At 42.3% G+C, this 12,181-nt stretch overlaps 2 protein-coding genes across 6 annotated transcripts in view; both read left to right on the plus strand.

Annotated features, from left to right (window-relative positions):
• grid2 (glutamate receptor, ionotropic, delta 2) overlaps positions 1-3,896 on the plus strand; it is a 529,256-nt gene extending 525,360 nt beyond the window's left edge. For 2 of the 5 annotated variants that reach the window (XM_035950732.2, XM_035950733.2), the window contains one exon: positions 693-950. In XM_035950732.2, the coding sequence (XP_035806625.2) occupies positions 693-798 (106 nt within the window). In that variant the 3' untranslated portion in view covers positions 799-950. Of the gene's footprint in view, positions 1-692 lie in introns of all 5 variants that reach the window. The other 3 variants (XR_004847816.2, XM_055011389.1, XM_023275755.3) reach the window with 3 other exon arrangements.
• Positions 3,897-4,020: 124 nt separating this feature from the next.
• atoh1a (atonal bHLH transcription factor 1a) lies at positions 4,021-9,839 on the plus strand. The gene is made up of 2 exons (XM_023275762.3): positions 4,021-7,875; positions 8,113-9,839. Exons 1-2 carry the CDS (start codon positions 7,596-7,598, stop codon positions 8,958-8,960), a joined length of 1,128 nt encoding a protein of 375 aa, XP_023131530.1. The 5' UTR covers positions 4,021-7,595; the 3' UTR covers positions 8,961-9,839.
• Positions 9,840-12,181: the final 2,342 nt, after the last annotated feature.

Raw genomic sequence — 12,181 nt, forward strand, 5'->3', positions numbered from 1 at the left:
CCATGTTTCCCTGTGACAATCAAAAATTTACTCATTTGATTTTGCATCATTCTCATTTTAACCTTTAACAATTGTAATTACTGCAACTTGAATTCCATTTTTAATTGTGCAAAAACCTTTGTTTGGACATGTTTGCACATTGTCTTACCCTCATCGTTTTACCATCTGCTTTGTTCAACAACCTTCTCTTGGTTTTATAATTATCTTTACTCTCCATTTTTACTGGTTGGATGAATGACATCCCTGTTGATGAATACAATTACACCCCATCCGTGTCCCCTTTTTCAAACTATATCCTCTCTGTACATATTCTACTCTGGTTCCTACATTGCTCTCTCCATTTCCTTCCTCCTCTACCTTCACTCCTTTTCCTTCATTCCCTGTATTTCCCTTACTTCCTTTATCAAACTTTCCTCGATTTGTCCCTCTTATCTTTCTTTCCACCCCCTTTCTCCCACGTTCCCATTACTCTTATCCTGTCCTACTGCTCTGTTCTCCCTTTCTCCTCATCCTAATCTCCCATGCTTAAACACTATCTCTGGATCTTTCACCAATCCCATCCCTTTTTCATCCTGCCTTTCCAACATATTCTTTCCATTTCCCTTCCCATTAACGTATTTTCCCTTCATCCATTTCCCATTGCTGCGTCCTCTTCTCCGTTCTGCTCCTTTCCTGCCCCTCCCCACCTGCAGGACGATAAGGAGATCGACCTGGAGCACCTACACCGCCGGGTTAACAGCTTGTGCACCGAGGATGAAAGCCCCCACAAGCAGTTCTCCACCTCTTCCGTCGATTTAACACCCCTTGACATGGATGCGCTGCCTGCTGCTCGTCAGGCACTCGAGCAGATCAGTGATTTCCGCAACACCCACATCACCACCACCACCTTCATCCCTGAGCAGATCCAGACCCTAAGCCGTAGCCTCTCTGCCAAAGCCGCCGCTGGATTTTCTGCTGGTTTCGGTAGCGGTGGCGGAGGCGGCCTCCAGGACCACCGGACTGGCGGGGTTGGCCCTTTCAGGCAGAGGGCTCCCAATGGTGGCTTCTTCCGCAGCCCCATTAAAACAATGTCCTCCATCCCGTACCAGCCCACAGGTCCTGGACCCAACTTTGGATATGGCAATGATCCAGACAGGGGCACCTCCATATGAGGAGTTGCTAAAGGATATGGTTGGTTTTGAGAGTAGAAGGAAGAGGTGAAGTGGTTAGTCAATCATGGGGTGGTAAAACAAATACGTTGTGGCTGAGCGAAAAAAGTCCGAAGATAGAGATCTGTGTACATAGGAATCTTTCTGTTTTCAGTTTCTGCTTGGGTGTTTCCAATGGGTGTCTGTTTTGTTGGTGGAGAAAACGAAGGAGGTGGAGGCCTGTTGGGGTGTTCCTTATCCTCCTGCAAACCACACTGGTGAGGTGCAAGAAGGGACAGGGCTAGGGGGGGTGTGAATCTTTGCTTTATTGTTGTTGTTCTTGTGATTGTTTGGGGGATTATTTTGGGGGATATGTGTGAAAGGGTGTCTTTTTTATTGTTTGTTTTATAACATGAGGAATGTCTCATGTAATGGAAAATTGCTTACATGACCTGAGTCCTACTACTGTCTGAACCCCCCTTGGAGGATTCAGTTTATACTAGTCCAACACCAGGAAATACTTCTATGTTCTTGTTAGCTCCAGGGCTGTTATCGGCGGATAAATGGTGGTCTCTGTAGCCATGAAACAACTCCAAGGGGCTCTAACTAATAAGTAATTATCGGGCAGTTATTTTGTGAAGGCATATATAACATATAGTTTTGTCTGTAGCCCTGGGAATACATACAGCAGCCCCTTGTAGTGTTTTGAACAGGCCCCCCATCTCCGTGAATATTGGAAGATTCCTCTTCTCCAGTTTTACTCTGCCTTTTCACTATGTGGGAGTCCATACTCAGTTTTCTCTTCTCTGGTGTTCTTTCACCAATACCTGGGGTTCTAAATGTGTAATCATCTCCGAGATGGTGTCCACATGGTGGCCTGACTAGACCTAAGACTTTACAGCTGAACACATCCTGACACCTTCATGGTGCATCGGTCTGAAAACTGTTGAAATGCCATGACAGTGCAACAGTACGACACTGTAGAATCACCAGTTCGGTGCATCGATCTTAAACTACTTCTGCCATTTTGGTGCATCAGCTTGAAACTGTTTTCACCATTTTGATGCACACTAAACTCTTTGTCAATCCCACTGCACTGTACCAGTGCCCGCAGACCTGTAAGTGATTGTATGTAGATCTGACCTTTTCTTTTCTCACCTGTATTGTGCTATCTGCTTTTCAAGTCAAGGTGAGATCCTCTAATCAGACTCTCAGAAAAAGGGATGGTATAAAAAGCAGCTTAAAGACTAAAAAAAAAAAAAGAAAGAAAAAAACATAAAAGACAAGCTGAAAGACTTCAAAAAGCTTATGCTTATTATATGTCTTTTATTGAATTTTGTTTTTGAAAAAAATAGATTTTAATGCGTGGAATGTGTTTTGGTCAGGAAGTACAAAAAAATAACATTGTTCTGAGCTGTCTAATTGTTTTTTTTTCCTCTCAGCAAACTTTGAAAAACTGCTAAATGAGTGCTGTAGTCTCTGGTTTTGCATCATTAAGTCATTCAAACTTCTATTTTTGGATTTTTCTTTGTTTTGCTTAATTTTTAGTGCAACCATGGCCCAGGTGTTTAAAAGATAAAAGCTCATTCTGTAGCGTCATGTCATATTCAAGGTCATTAATCACTTCTTATCAGGTTCAAGTGGTGAAATGGAGTTGATTTTGATGTTGAGGAGAAGCCATTGCAACAGCGTCTTCAGTACAGGCCTTATAGCCTTATATGTCAACTAGCTAGCTGTACCCTCCCAGCTTCCAGTCAAACCCAAAATATCAACGTGTACTGGAAGCATGTAAGAGCAGCGGATCAATGGTTGTGCTGTAGGTCATGGGAATGTCTGGAAGAGTCAACGGCCATCGGAACCCTGCCTTTTTACGCGATGAGTCCAAAATATGTTTCTATTTCATATCTCTCATGTTAAGGGTACTGTTTATATGACGTGTTTTTTTTAAAGTGCCAATTAAAATGAGACCATTAAGGTGCATTTCGGGGTGGGTAATGGGAGTGGTACATTAAGAACATGAAAGGAATATTTTGTGGATTAGGGGGTGGGTTGGTAAAATGGAACCAAACTTTTTACACTAACACTGTATTAATAATTGATAATGTTAGTTTAGAACAAGTTTTCAGTTTGTTATCTTTAAGAACTAAAACTGCAAAATGTTGTGTGTAGAGAACTCAGTCAAGCCACAGTGTTTTGAAGCAAGCATTCTTAGGCATTCTTTTCTTATATTAGGCTACAGTATGGCTATTGAATGACAAATAGGACACAGACATTTAAAAATTTTATTTAGTATAAATGAAAGACATTATGAAAATGTATATTTTACATGTTGATGCTATTTTTGTTTAACAAAAAGAAAAGAGTATATCATGTTGAGCTTTAGTGTTGAGTTGAGCAGTCTCGTTACTGCATTTGGTTTCCCTCGTCCTGCCCATGGTAAACATAAACACATACACAAACTTTTTTGCTTCTCTCATGCCATCCTGAGTTCATTTTATTCATTTGCTGGCTAAATAAAAAGTGGCAAGTTCACTAAAAAGAAAGCATGCACAAACTTGCTGTTTTGCTATCTGTTAACATTTTTAATTTCATGCATAAAACTACAGGATTTACTTGATAATTTTCAAAAATTTATGATGTACAGTATTTAATATAGGCCTATTTTGTTGTATGTGTTGCATATTATTCAAAAACCGAACAAACTGGGGCCTCTGTTACAAGTGGCAAAGCTTTCTGTGTATAATTTGTCTAATAAACAGGTTTTCTACAGTGGGATGGTATTTGTTGTCTTTGCTAATCTAGACAACCATGAAATACATGTCACGCTTCAAGCTTTAACATGAAAAAAAAACAACAAATTGGCAGTAATTACAGTAAAATTTCACTGCTCTGTGTGATACAGGGGTCAAACTTTCCTCATGTCTCTCCAAACCTGTATTCCTTGAGGTTCAGCATGTTTGGGTGAACAGAGGCACTGCAACCAAAAGAGTACTTTGTAAATCACTTGCAGACTTCATTCTACAGTTTTGACTTTCTGTACATATGGTTTGTCTTTATTTTTTTTCCCCAGTACCGTTCTCTACAAGCCATAGCTTACTGGTAAGTTGATGCAGATATGGGTAAGTAGTCGTGCTTTTCTCTCTTTTTTTTCCTGTTAGAAGGATTGACTTATCAACATGAATCAGACTGCAAAGCACAACTGTTTTGATATTTCAAAAAAGAAAATCCGGTGTTATGGATCAAAATTATAATAAAGAAAAGCCTGTGGGGGTTGTTAACTACAAGTCATAGTGTAATTTTTGAACTTTCTAAATTTTACAAGAGTCACTTGATCCAGAACAGATCAGTAAATGAAATTCATTTGTGCCAACAGGATGCAGTTTAATTATGGAGTGATTTCACACATTGAAGCTGCAAATTATTATGCCAAAGAGATTTAAGGATGGAAAATTGGATCAAAGTTAAGGGGGAATACAAACACCTACTGTAAAATTTTAAATGGGTTTTGCTGATGTGAGATGATTTTATGTGCAAAATAGATTTTAAGTTCAAGCCTGAGCTGAGCTTTTGTGTCTTTCACTTCAAATAGGTCCTCACTTCAAAGGCTTGTATGCTGCTGTTAACAGCTGGATAGACACACTGCTGAGGACGACTGCTGTCAAGTTCATTGGACCATTGCATTGTAGTAGCTTTTTTGACCAGATAGTGGCACTATTAAGCTCCAACAAAGTGTCTGAGAGCTCCATATCTCTGGTTTAGAGTTCACTCAATTTGTCCTCAATGACGAGATAAACAGCAGTGAGGAACTGTGAAAACTATTGTAAATAAATATAAGAAATCAATATTTTATGGTGACTGGACACAAGTGAGTGACATCCAACTTCAACTGATGATATGAGATCACATTCAGCACCTTAATGTTCCTGGTTTTAGTCACTGTCCTGATTTTCTGTCATTTTAACCCAATGGAGAGTAGTCTAAAATCATTGGCCCCTGCTTTTTGTTAATGAAAGTTTACCAGCATTTCAATTGTTCTGGCTGATGTTTAGGACAAAAATATAAGCTGCTAGGGTCATGAAAAAACAACAGTGTAGAAATACCTTATTATAAGTGGGCTAAAGTGTCTGCATTCATAATATTACCCAAGTGAAAGTGTTATGACTGGAATAGTAGTGATGCACAGCAAGTAAGTAATAATGCAGGTGCTTGGGTTGATGTTAATTTAGACTTAAAGTATATATTAAGGCCATACATGTCGATGCCAACTAAAACAGTCAACTAAAGTAAGAATGAATAAAATTCAGAACATTGCAGTGTTTCCCTTGAAGGTGTGAAGTGAGGAGACTTTTTTTCCCACCTATTTCTTCATGATCTTGATTTTTTTTTTCTGGCCAGTGTGGCTCAGAGACAAGAACCTTTGCACTTGTATTTTGGGTCATCTAAAACAGCACCAGATTTGGACTGAGTGAATTTCGGGAAGGCTACAGTTACGTTTTGAGATCCCTGTCCAGCTCCCCTCACTCCAGTCTCGTGCCCGTCGCGCCCCGGTCTCCCGGGAGATGGGAATGAGAAGGGGCAGCACGCAGACTCCTCTCGCGCATTGGAATGGGAGCCCGCCCCTCTCCCTCGAGGAGCCCCCCAGGCGTGACCAATGGAACATAGAGTCTCCATTGTGGCCGCGACACTTTAATAATCGCCAGCTACAATATCCAACCTGTCGGTAGCTTCAGGAGCCCGGCCCGACCCGTTGGATGGGGGGCTTGTAGGTGGGACGAGGGGGCGAACGCTCGGCGCCAGACCTCTAGCCCGCAAGACGTCCCCATGATGAATACATGAATAAAAATAGAAAAGATTGATGTCAGGTTATCTCCCGAAATTATGGGATTTCTCCCCACAAATTGCATTTTCCCACAATTTTCAGTTACCCATAGGAGGCTCGTTTTGCCGCATAATGAAACAAAACCCATATAATACTTAAGAAAGTCTGTTTATGCACAATTTGTGATTTTGAACACATTTTTAGTTGTCTATTTTATGCTACCAACACAACGTCTGGACTAGGCGAGTGCATGAACCTTGCCCCCTTGATCATTGTGCCGCGCACATTGGGCTACTGTATGTAGCCCAGACTCTGTCCTTCTAATGCCAAATCGACCGTGGCAATTAGGCTTAACAGCCAATTGGAACCCAGCAATTAGCCCAATTGTTCATTTGTCAGGTTAGCCTTAAAGTTTGCATCTCGGTAAGCATGGTAGCTTTGATCAGCAGGCCTCAGGTGGTTTACCCAAACATGTAATTTGTGTAAAGTTCCTCTTCCCTTCCTGCAGTTTTACAGTCTATGCCCTCAACGTGTGTCCACATTCAAATTGTAAAGATTGTGTGTGTGCGTGCGTGCGTGCGCGTGTGTACCTCTGCAGCTCGTGTCAGTAGGCTACGGAAACAGTGTTGAGCGCGAGACCCCTGCTCATGTTTCCGTTCCCTGTGAAGCCCTTTTTTTACCGACAGGGCGTTCCGAGAGCTGGATCAAAAGGTTTTAGAGCCGCTACAAAAGAAAAATGGAAACTGGAGATGATCTTAGAATGAATGAATGAATTGACAATGGGCGCGAGAGCCCCAGGAATGACAACATTTTTTGACTTTTTTTTTTTTTTTTTTTTACTCCTAACTGGCTTTTGGTCAAATTTTACTCACCCCAAATACTGTGTTCATTTTCTACAACATACCTACTCGTACTTTTAAGCCAACTGTTGAAGGATGAAATGCAGTTATTCGAGAAAAAATAAGAGAAATATATATAATTTACTCGTCTTACACTTACCATATAGGCTAGTGGCTATTAAAACTATGCCTGTGATATATTTTCCTCTGTGTTAGCTGAAACGTTAGCGTCGGGTGGTTTTGGTGGAAAGTTATGAATTAATCAGGTTTAACTGCTCCTATAGAAGCGAGGAATAGTCTACACTGATGAAGGAGACAAATGAACCTCTCCAGTCCCCCCTCTCCTCCCTTTTCTCCCCCCTCTGTCATGTCTCAGATGTAGCATGGACAGGTAGGAATTCTGTCCCATGCATGTAGGCTGCGTCTGTCTCGCGCTGTCCACGCTCCCTACCTCACTTGCACGTGCGTCCTGTGGGAGGGTCCCCTTACCTCCCTTTGCGTTAAACAGCCGTCCGGTCGTAACGTTATCATAAACAGTCCGGGGCTTCGGGGGGGCCGTAATCACCTCTCTCGGGCTTAACCGAGACTTCTCATTGGACGTCAACACGCGACCAGCGCGAGGAGGGGGGCTTCCAGACGCGTGCCGCTTTTTAAACCGACGCCGCGCCTCGAGACACCAGAGAAGGAGTCCCGCACGCGACAAGTCATATTCAACACAGTACGACAGCGGAGCAGCAGCGCGCGCCTCCTAGAACTTTTCATTTCCCAGTTTTCTTCGGAATCAGTTGTTTTGTTTGGGGGGAAGGAAACATGGATGTCCTAACTGTTGAAAACTGGGGCAAAAGCGCACTGGAGGTGGCAGCCCTGGAGTCGCGGAGGCAGCAGCAGCATCACGGCTGCGGAAGCCCGGGAGCGGCGGACAGAGAGAAGCAACCCGAGGAGTCCCGCTACGAAACTGGACTGACGCTCGTGGACGGCGGCAGTGACCCACGCGCCTGGCTGGCTCCGTCTTCCGGCACCTGCGCGGCACACGCCACTTCACCCGAATACCTGCGGCACTCGCCCTGCCCGAGTACCGGCTCCTATCACGGTGAGAGACGCCACTAATGAACTGAACACTTTGGTAAACATCACGTGCAACAGGCAGCAGGATTAAGGAGCAGAGCATGCACCAAAAGTTGGAAATGGATAGAAGTAGCACTGCTGTTCTTCACAGTTTACGCAGTTAAAACACTGTTATGGTTTGGTCTGATTTTGATTTGATTTCTGTTGTTACTGGTTGTTGTCAGTCCACATCAGGAGCTGAACTTCTGTTTTCATTTTCCAGAGAGCAACTCCCCGGGGTCTCCAGGCCATCCCAGCCCTCCCAGCTACAGAAAGTCTGCCAAGAGCCCCTCCTCTTCCTCGCTCAAAGTCAGGGACCTGTGCCGCCTTAAAGGCACGATCACCGGGCCCGAAGAGGAGGCCTCCGTGAGACAGAGAGCCCCGTCCAGCAAACCGGTCAACGGGATCCAGAGGCAGAGGCGAGTGGCCGCGAACGCCCGCGAGAGGAGGCGCATGCACGGGCTGAACCACGCGTTTGACGAGCTGCGCAGCGTCATTCCGGCGTTTGACAACGATAAGAAGCTCTCCAAGTATGAAACTTTGCAGATGGCGCAGATTTACATCAACGCCCTTGCTGAGTTGCTCCAAGGTCCGGTCTCCTCCTCCTCCAGCAGCAGCAGCAGCAGCAGTAGCAGCAGCAACGACATCTCCAACAATAACCATTCGCCAAAGTGTGACATTATGCTTTCATCTACGGTAGGCTTCGACGGGGCGAAGGACAGAGCTGCACCGTCTCCCACCACCTGCAGGTCGGCGGCGGGTGTCTCAGGTGGTAGCTTACCTGTTCACCTCAGCGGGATGCCTTTCCGGTCTTCCTTCGACGAGAGTTCGTTTTCGGCCAGAGCTGAAAAAGCGATGTGTTCGCTCTCCCCTCCGTCCTCCTCCACCCGGGCAGGCAGCTCGCAGTTCGGAAGCGAAAGGAAAGAGTCTCCCCGGAGCGACGGAGAGTTTTCCCCGCACTCCCACTTCAGTGACTCGGATGAAATAGCGATGGAGCTTCACTCAAGTGAAGAAGACGACCTGTCAGAACTGAAGCTACCCACCCACCATCACCACGCTGTTTCTTTTTAAATAATTATAAATAAATCTAACAGACTACATTAAAGCTTCACTCTAGCCTACAGCTAAATAATGTCTATAAACCGTGTCAATCATCCTCCCGAGCCTTCACCTGTCTGTTGCTGACAGAATACATTTTTAAGAATGAATTGCTTTTTCAGAAAAAAAAAATCATATTCAATTTTTAACAATAATTCTATTTTACATCGTCTAAAGATTATTTTTTATGTGAGATAGGCCTAATTCGGTTCTGCCAATACATTTGTATCCTATAATTTCCAGTTTCCATGGAGACGTGGCTGGAAGACCCCTCTGCCATGTCGCATGTAGCACTGCCATGGGTATTTCCCACGTCTCTCCAACCAAAAAAAAAAAACCTGTCTTCCACAAAAACACATGAATAACTACTTATATTTGATAATGTAAAGACATGTTTTTGTAGCTCTGATATGAGTTTTGTTGTGATTTATGTTTTTAATTGAGAATTTGTTTGTATAGGCTAATGTATTTTGTTTTTTGCAACTTCAAAAGTTCATAATGTGCACTTTAAAATACACGAGCCAGAGGCTTCAGAAACGAGACTTTTGTTTTCATACCATAAACAATATAGTTTTGCTTTGTTTGCTAGTGTAGTACTGCCAATTCCATACAAATAGCCTATTTAATGTAGCCATCATTGCTGCCTTCTTTTGTATTTTCTTTTGTATCTTCAGATGTGTGTCTTTTTTGTTTCTTTCACTGGATGAGATTAATTGATGTAATGTATTTATTGCTGATATGTTTCATTTGATTTGCTTTTTATAACTTCATAGTTAAAGTTGCTGGGGAAAAAAGCAATCATTCTTGCCATTCTTTGTTATGTTCATTTGATTTTGAGAATAAAAAAGGAAACGGAAATGCAATTTTTCTTTGTGTAATTTGTACGCACGGCAAAAAACCAAACGAACTCTTTTTTATCGACAATTCCCCCCAGAAAATATTATTATTATTATTATTATTTATAATAATAATAATAATAGTAATAATAATAATAATAATAATAATAATAATAATAATAATAATAATGCATTTGTGATATTTGTTAAATAGTCGGAGAAGACTATACTATGAAAGTTTGTTTAAAAAACTGAGCTGACTTATTTTAAATATGGACCAATGGCGTAATGATAGAGCAATAAGTCTGAAATGAATGGATGAAAAATAATAATGACAAAAATTTACTTAAAAAATTAAAAGTTAATTATTTTCGGCTATTACCTAATTTAAAAATATATATATTGCATATAGTCTAACGAAATTTACGTAACTTTTAAGAATATATGTGAGTCTATATTTTTTTTTAAACCGGTCCATCTCAGAAATGACTGGGGCCTAAGTTTTAGAGGTTGATCAAGTGCAAGTAGGCCTGCAAGTTTTTTCTTTATCGACCGTGTTGATGTGGAGAAAAGAAGTATCTGTCGTCTGAAACCACATAAGCATGCATTTGCACTTAATTAAAGAAGCTTTCAACACTCGATCTCCCTCTTACGTAATTTATCGTAAAACTAACAGCGACGTGAAACGTGTCCAACACGCGCTCGCTCGCCATATGCTGCGGGTGCACGCGCCCCCTGGCCCTCGGTCCAGTGATTGAAAAAACTTTGACTCAGAGAAACATTAAATCATCGCACAATGTTGTTTTCTGTGTGAAAAACTTCTCGGCACTGGCGAACTGCAAAACTTTTTTTTGTGTGTGTGTGTGTGTGTGTGTGTGTCCTGAACTGCTGCCATGTCTTCCATTTGGTGAATACCAGATTTGTTAATGGGGAGTGTGCATTAATTTCAGCCTATTGTTGGCAGGCTCGTGGGCCGAGGTGTTGGATGGCCTCAGTGAAGCACGCGCTGTCAGCTGGTGAGCGCTCGCGGGTCCCCACCGTGTCCCCGAGGACCTGACTCGAGAGGGAACACACTTTCTCAGCTAAAGAAACACACACACACACACACACACACATACCACTTCATAGTCTCCACTTCTTTCTTTCTTCTTTCTTTCTCTCCATCAGCTCAAACAAACACACGTGGACGCACGCACCACACAGGATCTGGCAACCTGTCCTGCTGCGTGACTCAGGCTGAAGTGAATTTTTTTTTTCCCTTTCTTTCTTTCACAGTGTTTTTTTTTTTTTTTTCAAAGGCTGGTCTTACAAAAAAGAAGCAACAAGTACTTTGAAATTATTTATGAAAGTCAGCAACCTTTTCGCTACCTGTCACTGCTGTCTCCCACCCACCGCTTCCAGCCAATCACAGCCCGTGCCCCTTCGCTCGCCTCCTGAACGCAGGGAATAAAGGGGAATATAATAAGGGCGCTGCGTTAAATTATTAACACAATTTATGCACGTCGAGCTGCATCTGAGTATGATCAGACAGCCATCTGCGGCGAGTTCGTTTTGCGGTGAAAGCAGATCGAGTTTCCGTAAACATTTATCTGTTCAGGTAAAACGCCGGTGCTCCCTGTAGGGAATTCAGTAATTCCGTGGAAGGGTTTAAGGAACCTCTTAGTGCGCAGAGGCCACAATGAGTAGGCAACTGAAAAACACACTTTTGGTTTCTGATCAGGTCCAAACAATTACTGACATTTTGCATAATTTTCTTCATAAAAACTGAAGGTTAAAATTAGATCAAAATGAAATGAGATTTCCATGCATTTCTGCGCATGAATAGGGACAGCACTTTGGCGTTTTAGATTCTAACGAAAAAGTTTGTTTATGTTGTTCTTAAGCCTCCACTTGTTATGCAAATAAGCAAACAACAAAATGTAGGTAAGAAGGGAATCCACAACCGCATCTAGGTTTGCATAGTTTGCATAACGTGCGATTAATTGCATGGTTCACTGGGGGGTGGAGGGTACCTTCTAATCACACCATATTCTTATTTTCCATTAGTATCTGGAGCTTTTTCCAATGTGTTGACCTCTGCAACAGGAACATCAATCTTTCTATTTTTGATGGGTATTTTTCAGAAGTAATACACTGCTTTTCTATTTTGCCTACATGATTTAATGGTCACTTTAGGCTTTTTTTTTTTTTTTTCAATAAACATTTAAGATAGCTATAGAAAATTGCAAGTAAAACAGCCTATCTTCAACAGGTGGGATGCTGGGCAGGCAGCGGTTTCACTGTTTCACACACATTAATTATTTAGGCACAGACGTTATGAAAAATAACAACAGAGTGGAGAACCTGAGACACACTGAG

Source organism: Amphiprion ocellaris, chromosome 6 (assembly GCF_022539595.1).
Source record: "Amphiprion ocellaris isolate individual 3 ecotype Okinawa chromosome 6, ASM2253959v1, whole genome shotgun sequence".
NCBI lineage: Eukaryota > Metazoa > Chordata > Actinopteri > Pomacentridae > Amphiprion > Amphiprion ocellaris.

Coding starts and splice junctions, on each gene's coding strand:
- atoh1a (XM_023275762.3), top strand. CDS start 7,596: ATGGATGTCCTAACTGTTGAAAACTGGGGCAAAAGCGCACTGGAGGTG. Junction 7,876..8,112: donor GAGTACCGGCTCCTATCACG/GTGAGAGACGCC, acceptor TTCATTTTCCAG/AGAGCAACTCCCCGGGGTCT.